Source organism: Amblyomma mixtum, chromosome 4 (assembly GCF_055824585.1).
Source record: "Amblyomma mixtum isolate Tamu chromosome 4, ASM5582458v1, whole genome shotgun sequence".
NCBI classification, from domain to species: Eukaryota; Metazoa; Arthropoda; class Arachnida; order Ixodida; family Ixodidae; genus Amblyomma; species Amblyomma mixtum.
Window position 1 is genome coordinate 149,941,895 of NC_143015.1, and position 23,015 is coordinate 149,964,909.

General features: G+C 47.4%; 2 protein-coding genes across 2 annotated transcripts in view; one reads left to right on the forward strand and one right to left on the reverse strand.

Annotated features, from left to right (window-relative positions):
- The window catches only part of Blm (Bloom syndrome helicase), a 35,444-nt gene extending 14,862 nt beyond the window's left edge, over nt 1-20,582 (forward strand). Inside the window, exons 4-7 of the mRNA XM_089588304.1 lie at nt 1,134-1,430; nt 9,656-9,838; nt 17,381-17,902; nt 19,711-20,582. Coding sequence (XP_089444430.1) covers nt 1,134-1,430; nt 9,656-9,838; nt 17,381-17,902; nt 19,711-20,187 — 1,479 coding nt within the window. The 3' untranslated portion in view covers nt 20,188-20,582. The remainder of the gene's footprint in view (nt 1-1,133; nt 1,431-9,655; nt 9,839-17,380; nt 17,903-19,710) is intronic.
- Nucleotides 20,583-20,630: 48 nt separating this feature from the next.
- On the reverse strand, nt 20,631-22,994 carry aft (cap methyltransferase 2). The gene has a single exon (XM_089588306.1). The coding sequence runs from the start codon at nt 22,829-22,831 to the stop codon at nt 20,861-20,863; it is 1,971 nt and encodes a 656-aa protein (XP_089444432.1). The 5' UTR covers nt 22,832-22,994; the 3' UTR covers nt 20,631-20,860.
- Nucleotides 22,995-23,015: the final 21 nt, after the last annotated feature.

The window sequence follows — 23,015 nt, forward strand, 5'->3', positions numbered from 1 at the left end:
CAAAAAGAAAGAGCAAAAAGCTGGGGCAGCGTACGAGTATCGATTGTTTAGCAATATCGAATGAATATTGCATCATTAGCCATCTTCACTATATCCGGTACAAATTTTTCGTTATATCCTGTGGGGTTGAAATGGGGGAGATAAATCCGTTCTCCCCGTTTAAGCGCGGCTGACTCAGCTCAAAGCCACACGGACCCCACCCCATGGTCGCGAGCGCTACCGAGCGCACGCCGACCATGGTGGGCCTTGCTCTGCGGGAACAAAGGAACGACACACTGGCTGACACAAACAAGGCATTTATTGCTATAACAACAATAACGCCAGCTAGCAACAAAATACACTGAGGAATCGAGGATGTCCCACTCACCAGCACGGTTACGAGCGAACGTTCGCCCACGGTAAGGCAAAGGGATAAGCTCCGAGGCCGGACGGGACGGGGTGGCGGGAGCAAGTTCCGACTACGAGGCGCCCGCGGCGAAGAGCGGAGCTTTGCGCGTGAACGTCCACACGCTATCCAGGTCCCAGGGAGAAGAGACCCCGTAGCTTCCCGCGAGCGCGCAGCAAAACGCCATCTGTGGCGCTGGTGTCGCTGCGACGCGAGCGCCCTCCCCTGTTAGTTACAGTAACCCAACTGAGAAGAGTGCGTTGCGGAGGAGCTAACTACCGCAGCGGGTGCAATGCGGGAAAGTGAACGCAGGGGACGAAGGCGTCCCCACAATCCGGATATCTACTTTTTTTGATGTCAACGTATAGCGCGCTAGAATACAAATCGTTTGACACCGCTTCGAAATGTCAATTAGTCTGGTGGTAATGGATGTTTAAAGTTTCAAGAAGTCATGCTTAGGGGAACCAAAGGTCTTAGGCGCGAATCCCTGTGATGTGCTACGCTTTGATTTGACTAGTAATTGTATGCTCCGTAACGTGCTGAATCGTTTCATACCACTCCGAACATTCTGCGCCAGTTAGGTGGTCCACAATCTGTGCATCAATGGTGCCACCCAGTGGTCCCAGTTGAATGGCCTTGTGTTTGATACTAACGCAACTTTGAGTAATGGGAGCATTATAGGGTGTCAGAGCTAGCGTCCTAAAAGCAAGCTTTGCTGAGAGCCTTATCCCAGCTGCCCAATATGCAGGTCGTGTGTGCCACCATCGCCTTTGGGATGGGGGTGGACAAGCCGGATGTGCGTTTCGTGATCCACCACTCGCTGCCCAAGTCCGTCGAGGGCTACTACCAGGAGTCCGGGCGTGCCGGACGTGACGGCCAGAAGGCATCCTGTCTCCTCTTCTACAGCTACCACGACATGCACCGCATTCGCTCCATGATTGAGAGCGACGTCAATGCAAACGCATCCGCCCGGGAGACTCACATTGCCAACCTGTGGCACATGGTCAACTTCTGCGAGAACCGCACCGATTGCCGACGAGCACAGGTGTGTATCCCCTGATCTGCGATGATGGCGTAGGCGTCCGCACAGCGAAGGACTGTGAGCCGGTAGAAAAATAGGAGAGAGTATGGGGTTAGATTTAACTGTTATGCTATACTACATATACTTCGTTGTTTTCTTTCACTGACATTGTTTTCATTGCGCATGTACCACAGTATAACAGCTTTTGCTGTGTTCTTCCATTACACAGCATAGCACAAACATTTGCATAGTTTCTTTTTCTTTTTTTTTGGCAGTGTGAGATTTCTCTGGTTCCGTTCACTTTCCTTATACGCTAAAGCTAAAACTCTTGCTTTTATATATACAGTTGACTGCTGATAATTCAGACTCAGATATTTCATACCGTAAAAACCCGCGTATAATACGAACTCGAATATAATACGAGGCTAAGTTTTAGAGACGCGAAATGGGAAAAAAAAGTTTCGCCCGCGTATAATACGAGTGTTAAAAGCGCGCGGCACGGCGACATCACGTTGGCGAAACGCGACCCTCTATACTCCAGCGGCGCCCGATCGCCAGCGTGTTCGGCGGCTTCCGGCGCGGTCTGACGGCGCCCGGCGCGGAATGCAGCCGGCTGCATTTCGCGCGGGCCGCACCGAGAGCGCGCCGAAGCCGCCCACCCAGAATGCACCGCGCGCACCTCCCACGCCACTCCTCCCCTCTACTCCCTTCGCCACTCGCCTCCTCTCCCAGCCAGTTTTCAAACGAAGAACGTTCTGTGCATGCGCTGCCTCGCGTCGGAGCGGCTGGACTGTAGAGCTCCCGAACTGTGCCTGGTGTAGCGTCGCCGATCTGACGTATCCGACCACAACCGGCTCTCGCCCGCGCGCCGAGAACGTCGGAGCACGTGCGTTGTCAACAGGCGCACGGCACACCGCGACCCCCCTGCGCACCCAACGGATCAACAAAGAAACGACGTCGTGACGTCGTTTGTCGAGAGTAACGAAGCCAAGCCGTAGCCACGCCGCAAAAACAAAACCAAAACTTCGAGCAACTTCGAAAATTTTTGTTCGGATCCGCTAATAGTACGAGGCGGAAATTTAGGACGCTAATTATGGGAAAAAAACCTCGTATTATATGCGGGTTTTTACGGTACTTTTGGGCACTATTTCAAACAAGCTGGAAGATTTTGGTTGGCAGCTGTATTTAAATGCATCTCAAAGCCACCTAATTCGTGCTTTCGCTAAACTCAGACTTTTTGTCTTGCTCCAACTCTCCCTGCATTGAAAAGAGCAGTGGCCGTGACAACTTTTACTCAGAAGCAGACGTCTGTTACTCATTTTTCCGCCAGTTGATTTTTACGTTGTGCGAGATGATTTTTGACAGTATTTTGTGGGGCCGTTTGCTAATTCAAATTTTGGATAATTTGGACACTTTTTCTAGTCCTTTGAAGTCCTAATTAATGTGGTTTTACACAGTTGAGAAACCAGTGCATTAATGATAACTTTTCTTTTTCAACCACACAACCAGTTGGTTGAATACGAAAATACTGTTCAAATGCATAGACATCCACAAAGCAAATCACATTTTGTCTTGGCTCATATTAAGATGCAGTGCTGATAAGTCGAACAAAAATTTATGGTCTACTGAAGTTTGAATTTGCTTTGGTGTTCTAGATGCCATACTAGGCAGAGACCATATTTTTTTTTATTTATTTATTTATGGCATACTGCAGGCCGTGAGGCCCAAGCAGGAGTGGATACAGAACAGAACACAAATTGAGCAATAATACCAAAATGCAAGCAGAAAACGAGCAGCGCGAAATGACATGGTAGAGAAAAAGAAACTAACAAAACAAACTAACAATGGTCACTTATCAGGTCAAGAGACCGTACACACGAAGCTGATAAGCTGTTCCAGTCACTGATGGTTTGTGGAAAGAAAGAGTGCTGAAATAAGTTAGTCTTTGCAAAGTACGGGGCCAGAGAAAGGGGTTGGGAGTGTCGGGTTTGTCTGGTGTTCTGTAGATTAAGGAATGGCGAAGAATTAATTCCAAGTTTATGGTTAAATAACAAAAATAAGAATTTAAACCGAAGAAACTTGCGCTGGGACTGAAGGGTTGGTATGGAATTCGACTGCATTAATGCAGAGATATGCTTGCACTCTGCCTTGAGCACGTGCTATATCATAGTTACTTCTGTAATGAACTCGCTTTTTTTCCAGAAAAGTTGACATCAGTTCGGGGGGAGGGTTCATTACATGGGTGAAAAGCCCGTCGGTCTATCCGTGCGTCGTGAACGAAAGCACGTGGTCGGCAAGTTGCATCCCCCGTCACCCAAGTCCGTTTCGGTGGTGGGCCGCCGCGGTGGCTCAGTGGCTATGGTGCTCGGCTGCTGTCCCGAAAGACGCGGGTTCGATCCCGGCCGCGGCGGTTGAATTTCTTTGGAGGAGAAATTCTAGAGGCCCGTGTACTGTGCGATGTCAGTGCACGTTAAAGAACCCCAGGTGGTCGAAATTTCCGGAGCCCTCCACTACGGCGTCTCTCATAGCCTTAGTCGCTTTGGGACGTTAAACCCCATAAACCAAACCAAACCAAACCGTTTCGGTGGTGTTTTGTATCATTCGCTTCGAAAGGAGCTTGGCGTATCGTGGCGCGATCCAGTGATTTTGTGGTAGTCGACGGCGTTGGCCAAACGTGGTGAGATGGAGCAAACATGCTGAACATTGGCCCTGTAGGTCAAGTGTGCGTTTTTTACACAAAGTTACCGTATTTTCCGGTGTATAAGACGCACCCTTGTATAAGACGCACCTGCCATATATGCAAGCTGTCACTGAAAAAGTTCGTATATAAGACGCACCCGTGTATAAGACGCACCCCAGTTTACCCAGTTAGGCTAGTGAGGCTTAATTAAACATGCTTGCGCGACTATCGCGAAATGCACCGTACCTGTGAGCAATTCTTAAGCAACGCTAAGTGATCAAAAAAGGCAACACTCACGCCATACCCGTCCACGTTTTAGCAAAAAAGAAAGAAAAAACGATACAGCTCCCCATATGTCCATAACAACATTTTATTTCTACTTGAAACCTTCGAAGTCTTCATCTTCAGATGCGCTATCGAAAGGTTCACCCATTTCTGGAAGCAACTCGGCTGAAACATGCACTACATACACGGCGCAAAAAAAGTTGCAAAGGGTGACTAAAAAAGAACGCCGGCTTGTCTTGACAATGGCAAGAAGCGCGATTGTCATCATCTTTTGGTGCTTCTCATTTTGCTTGGGGCCTTCGAAACAGCCGCGCGTTTGTGATCCCGGAAGTCGTCATCCCCGCCGTTTCATGATAAAGATCACCTAGAATGTCGCGCATGCGGTCCCGGTATTGAAGTATTAACCGTGTTACAACCGCGTTATTGGTAGTGACATTTTTTAGGTGAAAAAAGCTTGAGCATGAACCGGAGTAATCGATGAACTCGCAAAAAAAGATGAAAAATTCGCATATAAGATGCACCCTTGTATAGGACGCAAGAGCAAGATTTTCGAAAAAAAGCCGCGTCTTATACACCGGAAAATACGGTATAAGAAGCAAATTCTCAGCGACAGAAGTGAGGGGTGGGTTCATTACGCGAGTGTATTCGATATTTCTTTCATCGACGCTTGTGCACTAATTGTCTGTGTAGTCCTTTTTCCCTGTTCTTTTTTTCCTTTCTTTAGTTAGTGGTCAAGATTGCACAGCTTCTGCTGCTATATATTAGACTCTCATTCATTTGAACTCTCTTGATTCAAACAACCTGTTTATTTGAATATTTGAACCGATGCCTTGGTACTGTCAACTGACTTCAAGTGCATTCCAACTCTGTTATTCTAACAAATTTTGATCCCTTTCTATGAATTATTGGGCATCAGTTGTGTGTTCATGTCAAATAATAAAATTTATTTATTTATTCAATAAACCCCTAAAGGCCCTCAATCGAGGGTATTACATGGGGGGAGCAATGACACACAACACAAAATAAGATTGAGCAAGCGCCAAGGTGCAATACATAAGAACAGAAAGCACATGTAGAAAACAAAAGAAATAAACAAAAACCTGTAGTATACATTGTAATTTACACGAAAAAATGAACAGATAGTGTTTTAGAGGCATAACAACCGCAGGAACAAAACAAAATAACAGAAAAGCTCATTCAAAATCATTCAGTTGTTAGTACAGCAGTGTGCTCCTTCATTGTTTCTACCTCATCCATGTTGAACAATTCAGGCTGTTCATTTAAGAGGGAGATGCAGCTTTCAAATCACCTAAATGGCTAAAAAAAAGTTTTTTTTTAATCATTGTATCTGCTCGTATATCTCGTTTTCTATGCTTTCCCAGAGTTTCATTGGTGAAATCCATCTGGAAGTATCCTAAAAAAAGTGTGTCATCAACCGAGATAGCACTGCATATAGGGGAAACGTTCGCCCAATTGGAGTTATTCTCCGTTCCGGTTCTCTGATAAGATGCATACTGTGTTAAGAAGATTTTTTTGCTCTTGTTTTGTCTGTTTTAACCTTGTTTCTTTTTTTGCACTCATAAGGCTATATGTTGTAGGTCAAGACATTCTCTGTTTTTCAAATATTTTAATTTTTTGTGTGAAATTTTCTTCCTGCTCTTGGCGTTTCAGCAGGCACTGTGTCCCAAAATATCAAAACGGAAAGTTTGTGTTTTGATGTTGAACCAATCATCTGCCACATTTTGTTAGCTCTGCAGGCTCTTCACAAGATTCAGAGGAAAAAGCAGTAGAATATGATTTTTATCAAATTTAATGCAGAGATTTTGTGAGAGTAGTTAATACTTTATTCCTCATAAGCTGAAAAAATTCAATGTAAACCATCAAGAAGTAAGAAAAAAATGGTTGGTGGTTTAGCATTGCTAAGCATGAAATATTGTGTAAAAGCAGTTTCTTGGTGGTGTACACCATGGCCACGATTGAGCTGGCCACTGACACAGGGAGCCAGTTATGAACTCCAGAAGCCTATTGCTCCAGTGCTGGGTTTCTACCACATGGTTGGAAACCCCGCCACTGCATGTAAAGCACATCTCTCTGTCACCATGCCACACCACATACTCAAAATGTGATTGAGGGCACTGCTGAAACAAGTAGCCAGTTATGCACCCCTCCTTTCCTCAAAGTCAACAGAGTCTACAAGGTTCATTACCAACCCATGCTGCCCACAGGGAGCGAGTTGCTTTTCTTTCCTTACCTCAAAATCAAGGGAGTCTGCAATGTTCTGTCAGTGTGCCATTAAGGTGTCCGCTGACCTAGGGAGCCAGTTGTACACCTTTCCTGTCTTTAAAATCAACTTGGCATTCTACAATGTTAATGTCAACCCATGCAGAGCACCTCCCTCTCACCACCACCAGGTACCCCAAGTGCAGTTGAGGTGTCCACTGACCTAAGGAGCCAGTTGTACACCTTTCCTTTCCTCTAAGTCAATGGAGTCCTCAATGTCCCCACAAGGTTGCACTGACCCCCATTGGCTCAGTGGCTGGTCTGCAGGGCAGGAGTGGGGTTTGATGGAGGTGAAAAAATGCAAAAGGCACAGTGTGCTGTGAGAAGTCAGTGCATGTTAATGAGACCTCCACCACCCCTCCTCTTTCTTTCTTTCTTTCTTCTTTCACTCCCACCTCTCTTCCTTTCCTTATGGTGCACCATTTCCTTTCCTCAAAAACCAATTTACCCTCCACTGTGGCAGCTCTTTCTTCCTTTATTCTTTCACTCCTTCTTTTATTCCTTCCCTTATGGCATCCTTTCCTCAAAACCAATTTGTTTCTACAATGACATGGCTTAGTGGTTAAGGCATTGGGCTAAGAAAAATGGTTTTTGAGGAAAGGAGATCACAGTAACTGTATCTTGGTAGCCAGCTCCTTAACCACTGAGCCACCCCTGCTAGTAGAGCTCTGCCACTGAGCTGGCTGGTGTTTTTTTTTTTTGGGTTAAAGTTATTCTGGAGCCCTTTAAAGATCCCCAGGTGGCCAAAATTATTCTGGAGACCTCCACTACAGCAGCTCCTTTCTTCTTTCACTCCCTCCTTTATCCCTTCCCTCTCACCCCCATTCCAGTGTCCACTAAGAGACATTTACTGTCCCATTTCCTCTCTTGGAGTTGTTCTTATTGGGACTGAAAGAAGGATGAAAAGGAAATTGCACCACAGATACCCCTTCCCACCTTCCTTTCCTCAAAACCAATTTCATTTTCCCTTCATTATGGCACCTTTCTCTTCATTCTTTCACTCCAACCCTCCTCCTTTCCTTTATGGTGCTTTGGGTGTCCATACAGACATGGGACAATTAGTGTGTCCAACCAAACTGCACTGACCCAGGGAGCCAGTTATATACCTTTCCTCAAAATCAAAGGAGTCTGTAAGGTTGTTAATGCCAACCCATGCAGCCCACATATCTCTCTCACTACTGCCACACCTCCTACCCCAAAGTGTGATTGAGGTGTTCACTGACCCAGGTAGCCAGTTATATACCTTTCCTCAAAATCAAAGGAGTCTGTAAGGTTGTTAATGCCAACCCATGCAGCCCACATATCTCTCTCACTACTGCCACACCACCTACCCCAAAGTGTGATTGAGGTGTTCACTGACCCAGGTAGCCAGTTATATACCTTTCCTCAAAATCAAAGGAGTCTGTAAGGTTGTTAATGCCAACCCATGCAGCCCACATATCTCTCTCACTACTGCCACACCTCCTACCCCAAAGTGTGATTGAGGTGTTCACTGACCCAGGTAGCCAGTTATATACCTTTCCTCAAAATCAAAGGAGTCTGTAAGGTTGTTAATGCCAACCCATGCAGCCCACATATCTCTCTCACTACTGCCACACCACCTACCCCAAAGTGTGATTGAGGTGTTCACTGACCCAGGTAGCCAGTTATATACCTTTCCTCAAAATCAAAGGAGTCTGTAAGGTTGTTAATGCCAACCCATGCAGCCCACATATCTCTCTCACTACTGCCGCACCACCTACCCCAAAGTGTGATTGAGGTGTTCACTGACCCAGGTAGCCAGTTATATACCTTTCCTCAAAATCAAAGGAGTCTGTAAGGTTGTTAATGCCAACCCATGCAGCCCACATATCTCTCTCACTACTGCCACACCACCTACCCCAAAGTGTGATTGAGGTGTTCACTGACCCAGGTAGCCAGTTATATACCTTTCCTCAAAATCAAAGGAGTCTGTAAGGTTGTTAATGCCAACCCATGCAGCCCACATATCTCTCTCACTACTGCCACACCACCTACCCCAAAGTGTGATTGAGGTGTTCACTGACCCAGGTAGCCAGTTATATACCTTTCCTCAAAATCAAAGGAGTCTGTAAGGTTGTTAATGCCAACCCATGCAGCCCACATATCTCTCTCACTACTGCCACACCTCCTACCCCAAAGTGTGATTGAGGTGTTCACTGACCCTGGGAGCCAGTTATGTTTGTTTCCTTTCCCTTTGTGACTGTCTCTCTTCATGTCCACCTGGGAATTTGTGGGTAGGAGGTTAATAGTGCTTTTTGCACACAGGTGGAGGTCGATGACCTCTATGGGCAATACAGAGTGGGAGAGTGTGGCAGCTAGACATGAGGAGGCCTGATTGGTTGTGTGGAGAGCATAGTGCGTTGAGTGTCCAGTGCAGCTGATTTGTTCTTGCCGCCACAGGTTCAAAACCCAGTTGCACGAATCTGAAAGGTATAATTGGTGAAAGCCGCCGCGGTGGCTTAGTGGTTATGGTTCTCGGCTGCTGACCCGAAAGACGCGGGTTCGATCCCGGCCGCGGCAGTTGAATTTCTTTGGAGGAGAAATTCTAGAGGCCCGTGTACTGTGCGATGTCAGTGCACGTTAAAGAACCCCAGGTGGTCGAAACTTCCGGAGCCCTCCACTACGGCATCCCTCATAGCCTTAGTTGCTTTGGGACGTTAAACCCCATAAACGAAACGATAATTGGTCAAAGGTCGAGGCTTCAGAGTCTCATCAGCCTTTTCAAGATTGCTAGCGAAGCAGTATTTTTCCACTAAAGAATTTTTTCTGAACACCGCATCCCCCTTATGCGCATCTCAGCTAACTAGCTAAGACTCAAGCTATTGTTTAGCCAGAGAAATGATACCTGCACCAAAAAAAAAAAAACTCTCTCTTCAAACTGATGAGGTTGTGAAAATGTGTTCTTCATGACAAAAGCTGCTTCGCCAGAAACTCCAAGGTGCATGCCTAATTTCTTTTTGGTCACGGCTTTTTTTTCCTCCAGGTTCTGCACTATTTCGGGGAAAATTTCAACCGCGAGTTCTGCCGGCAGAATCGCCGCTTTGCCTGCGACAACTGCCAAGCAGAAACACGCTGGGTCATGACGGACGTCACTGAGGATGCTCGAGAGGTGGCTCGATGTGTGGAGACCTTGAACCGGCAGCGTCTCAATGTCACGGTTAATCAGGTGTGACAGCTCTGCTGATGCCCGTTTTGGTTGTTTGCATTTAGTTGGCTAAGTTATGTCATTATTTGCTGCATCGCATATTAATTGACAAGATGGTATGATCGAGCAGTGAGAATGCTTGAACCCTGGTTGTTCGGTGGGTACCACAATTATGTGACCAGCAAAAATAAAAGCAGCTGCACGGAGATTGACAGGCTGGAAGGGAGCAAGGAGAGGCTTAGCTGTGAGTCTCTGCTTTGCTCGTTTGCTGTGCATACACCTTCTGTATTTTTCAGTTGTGTTCATAATGGACTGACTTCACGCAGTGTAATACTTAATTACTTTCCATGTCTGCACCTTGTAAAAGACTGTGCAAACGTGTAACAAACATAGACTGTGCATAAATATAAAATTTCTTTACACTTCTGTTCAGAGTCAAATTTCAGTCACATTGTTGCAGAATCCTACATTTTCCTGGGAAGTATAGAAGTGCTAACCAAGTCACACAGCCTTGCTGTTAATGTACTTACCAAGTCATCATGGTGTAAGACCTTCGCAATCTTGTAGTCTTCAGTTTCTTGCACAGAATACTCATACTCGCGGCCATGACTCTGTTTGTCCATCCGTCCGTTACATATGAAGTGAAAGTCATCTAGTCATTATTAGTCACAAGTCATTACTAACTAGCCATTAGCCATTCATGACAGGTTAGTCATTAGTTAGCCATGACTGGTTAGTCATGACTAGTCAGTCACTAACCAGTCATGGCTAGATATTAACCAATCATGACTAGTTAGTAATAAACTATTTAGTCATGACTAGTTAGTCATTAACTAATCATGAATAGTTAGTCATGGGTCATGACTAGCCAATCCAAGTCGCCCCTAGCCGCCTCATGTGTGCCTACGGCCGTGCGGCCAAAGTTGCTTGGCAAGACTTTCGCCTCGCGCACTTTAGATCGTCAAAGTGCCCCCTGAATTTTTCACTCCTTGCTTGAAGATTCTTCATTGTATCTTTTTGCTTTGTCCCTCTCCCTTAGAGGGAAGGGATAAAGCAAAGGAAAAGATGCTTGCGAGAGATGGAAAGTGTAAGGGAGATGAAAGCTGTGCTTACTTGCACGGGGTGGTGGAGTAACAAGTACTTGAACAAGGATTTGAACCTGCAGCAACACAAACGGATCAGCTTCGCTGGCCACTGCATTAGACCACTACATCATTGGCGCAGTCTAACATCCCGCGTGATAAATTACCAGTCTCTTGCGCCGACCTTTCATCGACTTCCATCCATTGACTTCAATCTTCATCGACTTCCATCCATGCGCAAGTCAATCCAACACTAAAAGCACGTGGACACTTGCATGTGCAAGTCTGAATTCGGGCTTGTGGCCACTTTGGGCAGCTCAACAGCAAAGGAAAAATCCAGGCACAGTTATCCCAGCATCAGTCGGCAGCTGCTTCTGCACTCGACTGTGGATGTGCGTCCAAGAGCTCCATCCACAAGTACTAGTAATGGATACAGAACACACTGCCCTCGCATTGCACTCTTAAATTTAACTGTTCCTGTAGTTTTTTATTTGTTCATTTAGTCATAGACTTCACAGGCTCTACCGTTTATAGAATGCCGTATTTACTCATGTAATTTGCGCACCCCTATTTTATTAACCTGATCTATATATAAAAAAAACTTTTAACTAGTGTATTTTGCATTCCATGCTACGTGAGCACTCCAGCATGTATGCGGGTGTGTGCAGATCGGCGGGTGGAGTGATTAGAGGGTGGGGAAGATCGGCACGGCCACGTTGCCGCCACGTGTGACTGTGAAAGGCGAGTGAATGATGAGGGGACGCCACTCCAAGGAAGCTGACACTGGCAAGGCAAAACCAGAGTGAAGTCATACGTGTAGTCCATAGTGCGAGGGACGAGTGCAACCGCCTTCTTTTGGGGCGAGAGTGCTAGATTCGGCCATGAGAACCAGCTTAAAGGTGCACTGAAGAGGATTCTGAACTTGTCTTTTTGCCGCGGGAACTCTATCTACACGTTCCGAGCATTCTTAGAAACTGCGACTTATTGCCCTGTGTGGCCGATTTCCCTAATTAAATCGAATTAACGTCCGGCTCCCGCCCTTTTTTTTTTAATTCTGCCTCGTACGGTGGGCGGAGTCGACCAACGCGTGAAGTCCCTTTCAGCCAGCTCCATGGAGGCTTTGCTTTCGCTTTATTTTGTTTTTTAGGTTTCCGTGAATAAATAGTTTCATTCGCAGATAATATAACTGCAAAATAAGCCCGCAGAAATAAAAATACGTGCGGACTATTTGCTTCTACGGACTACTACGTATTACTCCGCCGATGGCAGAGCGGAAAGCCGCCACGGGACTGGGTGAAAGGCACTCCCCGCGTTGGTCGACTCCACCCACCGTACGAGGCAGAATTAAAAAAAAAAGGCGGGAGCCGGGCGTTAATTCGATTTAATTAGAGAAATCGGCCACACAGGGCAATAAGTCGCAGTTTCTAAGAATGCTAGGAACGTGTGGATCGAGTTCCCGCGGCAAAAAGACAAGTTCAGATTCCTCTTCAGTGCACCTTTAAGCAGCACAGGCCCAATAATGGAAATGGCTGGCTTCACACTGGTCCTTTGTAGGACCGGCCCTTGACGATACATTGCCAATATTGGGCCAATTAGCTGTGCTGATGGGGAGCATGCATTGATTGCCTTTATCTGCTGTGAGAGAAGACTTTCGTTAACCGCTGAGGCATGCGTCATGGTAGAATGCGAAAACAACTGAATCATTGGCTGTTCAGTGTGCTCCCAGTCAACCGTGCCGTATGCGGGGATACCGTTTTATCGCCTTGTATTTCCTTTTGCCTCTAGCTGCTGGCTTTGCGATTGTATTGGTCCACATTCATCGCTTCGAGCGGCGCACGCACTGTCATGTCATCCCACGGAGAACTAATATTAATATATTCTAAATCGACAACAGCACAAAATAAATAAATTAAAAAAAATCCCTCGTGTCCCTTGGTTTCTGTGGCTGTTGGCTTCTCTCATATTTATAACGAGCCCCCTCATCCCCCCTCTCTTGTTTGCTTAATTGCTTAGCGAGGGCCTCGATTCTGGCAGCCTTGAAGCCATAGGAAGCATAACAGGGATCTCACACAGCTTCCACTCTCGCCGTTCAATGACGTTCTACGTCACATCAGCGGTAACTCAGGACGTGCTACGTCCGCCGCTTAAGTGCGTGGGTGGCGTTGGTGAACACTCTAAAGGTTAGGTTATTTGTAAACATAAATACCTCCGAAAGCAGAAGAATTGACAGCCGTTGCCGTAGCTCAGAGGTAGAGCACCGAACGCGTAATTCGGAGGTCGTGGGTTCAGATCCCACCGGCAGCATGTGGTTGTTTTTTCTTCTGCTTTTCTAATCAATTAGCTTTAAGCGATGACATATTCAGTAATATAAATTGATCAACACCACAAAATAAATAAATAAACTAAAAAATCCCCTGTGCCCCTTGGTTTCTGTGGCTGTTGGCTTCTGTCATATTTATAACGAGCCCCTCATTCCCCTTTCCTTGACGGCAATATATTGTATGCATTGCGTGTTACGATGATTGTAGAGGTTTTTTAGGACGTGTTCACGAAAAGTCTGTGCGAAATTTGATCACCTCCTAGCAGAAGCCTTAATTTCAGGGGAAAAAAAAGCGCCCAAATTACTCGAGTAAATAGGGTGTCACTCAATGAAGGTGTGCGCGTGTCCTTGCTGGTAGAGGTATTTGCTGCAAGGGAATAAAACAGTGAGAAAACAGAAATTATACTGCACTCAAACTATAGCAGCGAAGATTATACAAAAGGAAAAAAAAAATTACTGACGATTACGGAGCTTCCTGGTGCGAAATTTGAGCACAGCTTGATTTTGCGACATATTGAGGCAGGCAACTTGGACGATGCTTAAAGTTGCACTGAAGAGGAATCTGAACTTGTCTTTTTGCTGCGGGAACTCGATCTACACGTTTCTAGCATTCTTAGAAACTGCGACTTATTGCCCTGTATGGCCGATTTCCCAAATTAAATCGAATTAACGGCCGGCTCCCGCCCTTTTTTTTTAATTCTGCCTCGTACGGTGGGCAGAGTCGACCAACGTGTGGAGTGCCTTTCACTCAGTCCCGTGGCGGCTTGCCGCTCTGCCATCGGCGGAGTAATACGTAGTAGTCCGTAGTAGCAAATAGTCCGCGCGTATTTTTATTTCTGCGGGCTTATTTTGCGGCTATATTATCTGCAAAACCTAAAACCTAAAAAACAAAATAAAGCGAAAGCAAAGCCTCCACGGAGCTGGCTGAAAGGAACTTCACGCGTTGGTCGACTCCGCCCATCGTACGAGGCAGAATTAAAAAAAAGGGCGGGAGCCGGACGTTAATTCGATTTAATTAGGGAAATCTGCCATTCTGGGCAATAAGTTGCAGTTTCTAAGAATGCTAGGAATGTGTAGATCGAGTTCCCGCGGCAAAAAGACAAGTTCAGAATCCTCTTCAGTGCACCTTTAAGCTGTGCTTGAATACAATGCGAAGCATTGCGGGTTTGTTGCACAAGGCCTCTTAACTCTCGCACTGAACGAACACTGCTCAGTGGTGTAGAGGAGCGCGGTGCAACCCTTGCCGAGTTGCAGTGTCCTCTCCCGTTTTAGCCGTCCCCTGCGAGAACGCGTTGCAGTGTGTTTGTCTCATTGCCTCAAGGAGGAATGGTGGAGCCACAAAGGACATGTCTTCGTTTGGAGCGGGCTATGAGACACCCGCAACATTCACAGTAGCGCATGCTCGTCTTCATGGTAAACGGCGTGCACTCCACACATGGCCCTCATAGACACTTGCGTATGTGTTGGTTGATGGTTCGACTGCTGATTCATGGCTGACTCAAGTTGCGACTGGCAGTTTTTGTGCTTATTTGAGCATAATCAGCTAGGCAACTGTGCGAGAATGAAGGGGCCCACAATCATCGTGCTAGGAATTGCCTCACTTCGGCGTAGCTGTACATCATTTTTCGCAAACCCTGCAATGTGTGGCACCTGAAACAGAGGAGATGCTAGGGCATCTGCCTGCTACTGCGTACACCGTAGTCGCTTTTGTGCATGTGGTTGCGGTGTGCATTCTGAGCACGACGGCTCTCTGTGTAGGCGTTTAGGAAGCCACTGTGTAACAGCCGGCACAAACTGAGTGTGACTTCTCTGCCCTGCCCCCGCTCTACCCTCCTTCTCCATTTTCCACATTGTGCTCCCGCCTTTCTCTCATCCACTCCTACCCCTCCTCTGCCTTTTCCTTCTCAAGAAGTACTTTGATTTGGGCTAGTTGGTTCATATCTTGAAAGTAGTTGGGATGGCGCGAAAACAACAAAGACAAAGGAGACACGAACACAACAGTACGGGCGCCAACTTGCAACTGAAGTTTATTGCACCAGGCCCCCACATTTTATGCATCACCCGAGCCATATCTCGCAAGCCTATCACACAACAAAACGAAATTGTCATCAAAAGTCCGATAGGCGCTACTATTACAGATAGATACAGATAGATTACTATACACATGATAACATTTTCCTTATTTTATCTCAAGATTATAAGAGCGGGCAACCCACATGAAAGCAGAACGCATATCTGTCTGTAATAGTAGCGCCTACTTCCGGTGTTCGGACTTTTGATGACAATTTCGTTTTGTTGTGTGATAGGCTTGCGAGATATGGCTCGGGTGATGCATAAAATGTAGGGGTCTGGTGCAATAAACTTCAGTTGCAAGTTGGCACCCGTCCTGTTGTGTTCGTGTCTCCTTTGTCTTTGTTGTTTTCGCGCCGTCCGAACTATTTTCATTCTCTTCCTCCCTTTGTAGTCGCCCTACTTTCTTCATGCTCTTCACCATGCTCTTCACTTTGTTGTAGCTGTGCCGATTATGCCGACAACGCCGACGACCTGAAAGCTGCGCTCTAAAAAAGCAGTTGGCAATGACAACTGCAATTGCATTCTAGGGAGTTGGAGACACCCCGGTTGTACAGTAGTTTACAAGTGGCAACAGAGCAGTACAAAAGAGCAGTAACAAGGATTCAAAAAAGAGCACTCTGAACACGTATAAATTAAGTTTCATAGCACCTGTAAGTGCCTGTAGACTCTTCCAAAGTGCACCTTGTGACCTATCATGTGATTAATTACGCCTATGGAATGAGCACCACATTTTGGAAACAGTGCCATGTGCAGGACAACAAGGGAGATAGCCTTGAATGCTATCAATTTGTTGTGTTTGTCTTCCTCGTTGTTCCTTTCCTTGCATTGTTTCAAGTAGGGCTGCAGATCCAACAAGCCCAACCAATGCACTAAGCAGCACATCAAGCCTTTATTGCGTACCACCAGGGATCCCTGCTGCATAAGGCTTCATCATCATCATCAGCCTGACTACGCCCTCCGCAGGGCAAAGGCCTCTCCCATCTCTCACCAATTAACCCTGTCCTTTGCCAGTTGCGGCCATCGTATCCCCGCAGAGTTCTTAATCTCATCCGCCCACCTAACTTTCTGCCGCCCCCTGCTACGCTTGCCTTCTCTTGGAATCCACTCCGTTACCCTTAAAGGTGCACTGAAGAGGAAACTGAACTCGTCTTTTTGCCGCGGGAACTCAATCTACACGTTCCGAGCATTCTTAGAAACTTCGATTTATTGCTCTGTGTGGCCGATTTACCTAATTAAATCAAATTAACGTCCGGCTCCCACCTTTTTTTTTTTTAATTCTCCCTCTCACGGTGGGCGGAGTCGACCAACGCGTGGAGTGCCTTTCACCCAGTCCCGTGGCGGCTTGCCCCTCTGCCATCGGCGGAGTAACACGAGTAGTCCGTAGTAGCAAATAGTCCGCGCATATTTTTATTTCTGCGGACTTATTTTGCGATTATATTATCTGCAAATGAAACTATTTATTCACGGAAATCTAAAAAACAAAATGAAGCGAAAGCAAAGCCTCCACGGAGCTGGCTGAAGGGCACTCCACGCGTTGGTAAACTCTGCCCACCGTACGAGGGAGAATTAAAAAAAAAAGGCGAGAGCCGGACGTTAATTCGATTTAATTAGGGAAATCGGCCACACAGGGCAATAAGTCGCTGTTTCTAAGAATGCTAGGAATGTGTAGATCGAGTTCCCACGGCAAAAAAACGAGTTCAGATTCCTCTTCAGTGCACCTTTAAGGACCAGCGGTTATCTTGCCTTCGCATTACATGCCCTGCCCAAGCCCACTTCTTCCTCTTGATTTCAACTAGGATATCATTAACCCGCGTTTGTACCCCTACCTACTTCGCCCGCTCCCGATCTCAACGTTGCACCTATCATTTTTCTTTCCATAGCTCGCTGCGTTGTCCTTAACTTAAGCTGAACCCTCTTTGTTAGCCTCCACGTTTCTGCCCCATAGGTGAGTACCGGTAAGATGCAGCTTATCAATGCTTTGTTTATGTGCTATGTCTTCAAGGAATCTATCTACTCCTTGCTTCGTGCCTCCGCTTCATCTATCTATCACCCGCCAATTGGATCTTTCTATGTGCTATTTCCACACAGCTGGTGGACATCTTCAAGGGTGCAGTCAACAAGAAGACGAAAGACCTCAAGTGCGACACACTTCCTCTGCACGGGCGCGGAAAGGGCTACCAGCGCAACGACGCTAACCGCCTGATCCGGCGGCTTGTGCTTGATGGCTATCTCAAGGAGGCCATAACCATGAACTACCTGGATATGGCCATGTCCTACCTCCGTCCCGGAACCAAGCTGCCCCAGCTCCTGTCAGGCTCCAGCCGCATCACGCTTGCCATCGAGAAGAAGTCGCGGCCCTCCGAGTCGGCCGCACGTGCCGCTGAGGAAGTCGCGGCCGAGCCGAGCCGAGTCAATCCGGAGATCGCCAAGCTCACCGAGGCCTGCCACCTGGAACTGGTGTCGATCGTCAAGGCTCTAGCACTGGCCAAGAATACGCACTACAGCAACGTGATCCACATTGATGCACTCCACGGCATTGCGGAGACTCTGCCCACGACTGCGGAGGCCATGCTGCAGGTGCCGCACATGACCAAGGCTCTCGTTGACAAGGTAAGTTTGTATGTTCGCATAGCGGCGCCACTGTACTTAGATTGGGTGCATGCAGTTGTGATTGCTAACTGTTGCCGTATTTACTTGCATAAAAAACGCATCTCCGGCATAGTGCTAGTCGTTATATTTGAGGATACTTTAATTTCCTGCAAAATTGTTGTGCGTAATGAACACACCTCATAAATTAATGATGTTTTATGAGGTGAAAAATCCCATTCGTTGTGTGATTAAATATGGTACCACAGTGATAGGTCTCAAGTTACATGCATGGGTTCCAAGGGAAAGCAAGCGTAGCAGAGGGCGTCAGAAAGTTAGATGGGCGGATGAGAATAAGAAGTTTGTGGGGACAGGGTTATTTGGAGAGACATGGGAGAGGTCTTTGCCCTGCAGTGGGCTTAGTCAGGCTGATGTCGATGATGATGTGCTTGTCGAGGCACATGCACCTGCAGCAATATAGGTGGACTGACTGCATTTGGTTGGCTTGCCATGATTGATTTCTATCATTGCTGTGATTACCATAATTACTCACATTGTGAACACACTCGCGGATGAAGGTACTGGCTATTTTGGTTGTAAAAATATAAATTTCTGCAAATTTTTTTAGTGCATCACTGCGCATTGCACCTGCAAAGTTTTCCTAAAGTTTTTAGGGAAGGAAGTGTATTCGTTACCTCAGAAAATGGTAAATGCAGTAGTTTTAGGTTACAAGCGTGTGTTCAGGGGTTAACTTGTTTGAGCGCATGCTACTGGATTGTGTGGTTAACACTTCGACTGCTGCCAATAGCTCTGGTTCACTTGTGCTGTATAGGATAGCCATTGTATATAAGTGAACAGTAAGGAAATAATAATAATTTAAACACTGCGCAGCTCATGTTTGTCATTAAATTATGAGCGGATGGCAGCGATGCGCCCACTGCCCCGGCCGGTGGCGGTTTCAGACAGCCACCGGTGGAGCTTGTGAGGCCCAGGTTGCACTTCCCGAGCAACCTCTCGCAACCAGTCACTAATTTAGCTACTACCTGCCATGGTTGCCAGGTTGTGATGATGTCACAAGGTCCCATTGGGCACTGGAACTGCCTTGGACGTCCCAGGGATGCTTAGGACATCTGTGGGACATCCAAGGTACGTTCAGTGCCCATTGGGGTCACATGACCTAGGTGGAAGGTGGACCACTTGCTTTTCTCTATACGCCGACGCTGGGGTCGCCGCTGAGCGGGACCCTTAATGTTGTTGTGTTAAAATGTAAAAGTTGTCTTTGTGTGCCAAGTTTAGTGGCACACAAAGTTGTGTGGGAAGTTAGATGAATTTCGCGCACAAGCGAAGAGAAGCAATGACTTGGCTGATATCAAGACCTGATTGATCATGTGTGGATGCGATGCTCCACAATCATGTCCCAATGCTGGCTTCAAAATTTAGTATGGAAGTTTCTGTTTAGAAGCCTAGCCAGTTTATCATTGCTTCCTTTTGTGCAGTGCTTTCTGAGATAATATACTATATTTACTTGTGTAATATTTACACACTTTTTCCGAATATTAGTAGAAATCTTTGAAAAACTTATGAGGGAGTAATATAACGTTTGCATTTTGACAAACAAAATAATGGGCATATTCGTTGTGCCTTTCGATGTGTCCATCATGCAAGTTATCTGATATGATAGCCTGATAGGCAAGCTTGGCAATATTTTTCGAATTTGATCATAAACTGGAAGTTCTATTAAATTCACTGCTGTATGGAAAGAAGTGTATTTTCTTTTACTTGTGTGAATATATTAATTTCTTTTTTTTTTGTTGTCCTTCATTGTCTTCTAGTATGGTGCCCAGCTGCTCGAAGTGACAGAACGTTATGCGGCCGAAAAAATGGTGATTGAAGCGGAGATGGCGGACGCAGAAAACGAAGCCGAAAGCGACTTCCAGAACCCGAAGCCACCTCCGGACTTTGCCGCTGCCTCCACCAGCACAGCAAGCACTACCACAAACCTCAAACGTAAAGCATGGTCCGGATCCGGTGGCGGTTCGACGGGGAAGCGCCCACGCACATTCTACCGAAAGAAGACTGGTTACGGCGGAAAGTCACAAAACAAGTTTGGAAGGCAAGCGGCAGCTAAGAGAAAGGTGGCTGCGAAGACTGCTGGGAAAGCTACTACGAAGACAACTGGAAGACCGGCAGGTGGCTCTTCTTTTGCGGGCCAATCGAGTGGATTTGGAGCTCTTGCAATGCCAAAGCCAGCGTCGGCCATTGCGAAGAGCCGTTCATTTCTCACAAAGCCCCGTGTTTCAGAAATTTAATCGTTTATTTCGAAAACAAATTTACCAATCAGCCAAAACGATGGCCACTGGACCGTGCCTCTGCGCACTGTGTAAATAAGTTCCTTTGAGACACTCGTGTACATAGTTGCTGTTATCCCATTTTTGTTGACACCTGTGTGAAGAATTCAAAAGTGGTGCAGTGAGTGCGCATTTAAGGACAATATAAAAAACAAAAAACTTATGCGAAATGTGCTTCAGGGTTTGCTGCGTCCGAGGTTCTTCGCAGCTCTTGTGGAGCTGCCTTCTTAGGGTCTTATTGTGAAAAGTTAGGTTTTCCACATGCATAAAGGCTAGTTCTTTTATGGTGTATTGAAGAACGGTGTCTAATAAATACTTTATACAATGAAGTCACATTCTCAGGGAACGCTTTACTACAGTTCTGCAACAGCCTGTTTCTTTCACTAGTCGCAGACAAGCAGAGATTATCACACAACCAATGCTGGTCGTGCAAAGATTGTTTTATTCGCAACTCATGGAACACAAGGACACACACACATAAACACCATGGTAACATGTCTCTGCTAATGAGATGGATGAAAACGTCAAACATTGATAATGCCATATGAATGTATTGCCCGACGGTTGCTGAAGGTATAAAGTTCACACTCACACAAACTGCTGACATAGTCTACAGGTCATACGTTTGGCAGCTTCAATTGCTACCACCAGTAGCAGCCAGGACAGCAGACACAAACTTGTGCAGCACACTGTCGTTGACAGACTTGAGGAAGTTAATGAACCTCGAGTGGCACAGTGCTGGAAATGGAACGACTTCCAGAACCGTCGACGAGTGGTCCACTTCTACGGCTGCTATTTCTGCAAAGTACTCTAGGAGTGTGTCCGCACGTTCAACGTCCACATCTGAGAAGGTCCAGAGCGGCCATGCTCCAGGCACTTCTGAGAGTGTTACCAAAGTCGTCTTGAAGAGGCAGCTGAGCAGGTAGAGCACTCCAGCTGAAAACCGGCTCAGTGTCTCTCGGAACTTGACCACCAGTTGCCTTCCAAACTGCAACTCGGACAGTGCCCTTGAGATGTCAGCAGCAGACTTTGCATTGTCCTCCCAACACTCCACAAGAGAGATTTTCGATGCATCAAGTCCCTCGATGAGATCACTGTCTGAGCAAATGGAGTCTGCAAGTCCAAGCATCAAGGCCAAGTCCAGGAGGGCTGGTGAGCAGAACTTCGACAGGCCAGGGACCTTGCCATAGCGTCGACCGGTGCAAATCCAAGATGCACGTGGACCAGGCCTGTCCGACGGTGCTCGATGGTAGACGGGCTTTTGCAGGACAGTGTACTGGATAGATCCAAGCAGTTTGCGCAGCTCTTCAGTGTGCTCTTTCCACCAGTCGCTGCGGCCGTTGCGCTCGGCAAAACTGGCCACGTTCCATCCGCGGAAGCGTAGAAACAAGTTTCCCTGCGATAGGGGAAGTGGCGCCTGCGCCACCGGCCTGCACCCATAGCGGTCGACATACAGCGACGCCACTGTCTCCTTAACCCTCTGCAACTGCAGACAGCTATGCTGGTCCATGTCATTTTGGAACCAGTCGATGTTCTCGCGAATGGTCTTCTCCTGGAGTTCCTTGAAGTACTGCGCGCAGCTCTCGACCTGCGCCACAAAGTTGTTGGGCAGGTCTTCGAGGTGGGACAGACAGAAGGCCCGTCTCTGTTCGACAAGCTTCGACAGCGCCGCCACGTGGGCGTTAGTGAGCGCCTCCTTGCGGAAGGAGGTGCAGACGACGTAGACCTCCGAGTTGCCGGGCTTGCTACACACGGGCTTCTTGACATGCACGTGTCGGAAGACGCAGTTGAGCAAGTAGAGCAGGCAGACGGACGGCCTCTCGAAGAAGGTGAACATCTTGAGCACCAGGTTACCGCCGTCCGCGAGCAACTTGAGTGCCGCCACTACCTCTGCGGCGTGCAGCGGCGCGACGGTCGCCTCCTGCTCGGCGGGGTCGTCCTGACAGTCGACGCTCCCGTCTGCGGTGACCAGGTCGAACTCACTAGCTGTCCCCCCTTCCCTGGTCTCCAGAAAACGCTCGACGCGGAATTCAGGCGACATGACGTCGCCCGTTTGGTCCTGGCCGAAGTACCACTGCCTGAGCGTCGCGAATATGAGCCGGTCGTCGGTGACGGTTGACTTGAAGTCGTTCCCTTCGTAGTACGGGTTCAATGTATTGGCGAACCATGTCCAGTTGCCACTTCCGCGGTCGTCGTGCGAGTGTAGGTAGTGCTGGAGGGCCAGGATGAAAGCTCCAGGTGCTTCACACAAGTGGAAAGACCTCAGCGGGTCGGCCCTCGCGAGGTCGTAGTCGTGGAGCAGTTGGTAAAACTTGCACCACGCTTGAGTGAGCAGTTCCGGAGCTGCGGTCTGACGCACCCGATGCATGACGTTGCTGGCCCGGTTGGTCCATGTAGTATGCCGACGCCACTCAATTGGCTCCATGTTGTTCAGCAGGCCCTTCGTAGCATTCAATTCGGCTTTCATCTGCTGGAAGCCCGGTAGCGTCCAGCTGACGTCCGCCTCGGAGCAGATGCGACTCGGGCCGGGCGGTCGCCATGCAGACGAACCTTGGAAAGTGAACTGTCTGCGGAAAATCTGGTCCGCTTCTCCGTAGACAGACATCGCCGGTGCCTCAGGTACGCCTTCAATGGCCAGCCTGCACCGTCAGTGTGAAAGCTACTGCCAGGGAAACTCCCCCTGCTTTGCAGAATGCATCCCGATTGCTATAACTTTTATCGGTCAGACTCCGCCGCTAACGCGCAGTCGATTGTCAATTCAGCCACGCCACATGTCGGTTTGTTTAGGG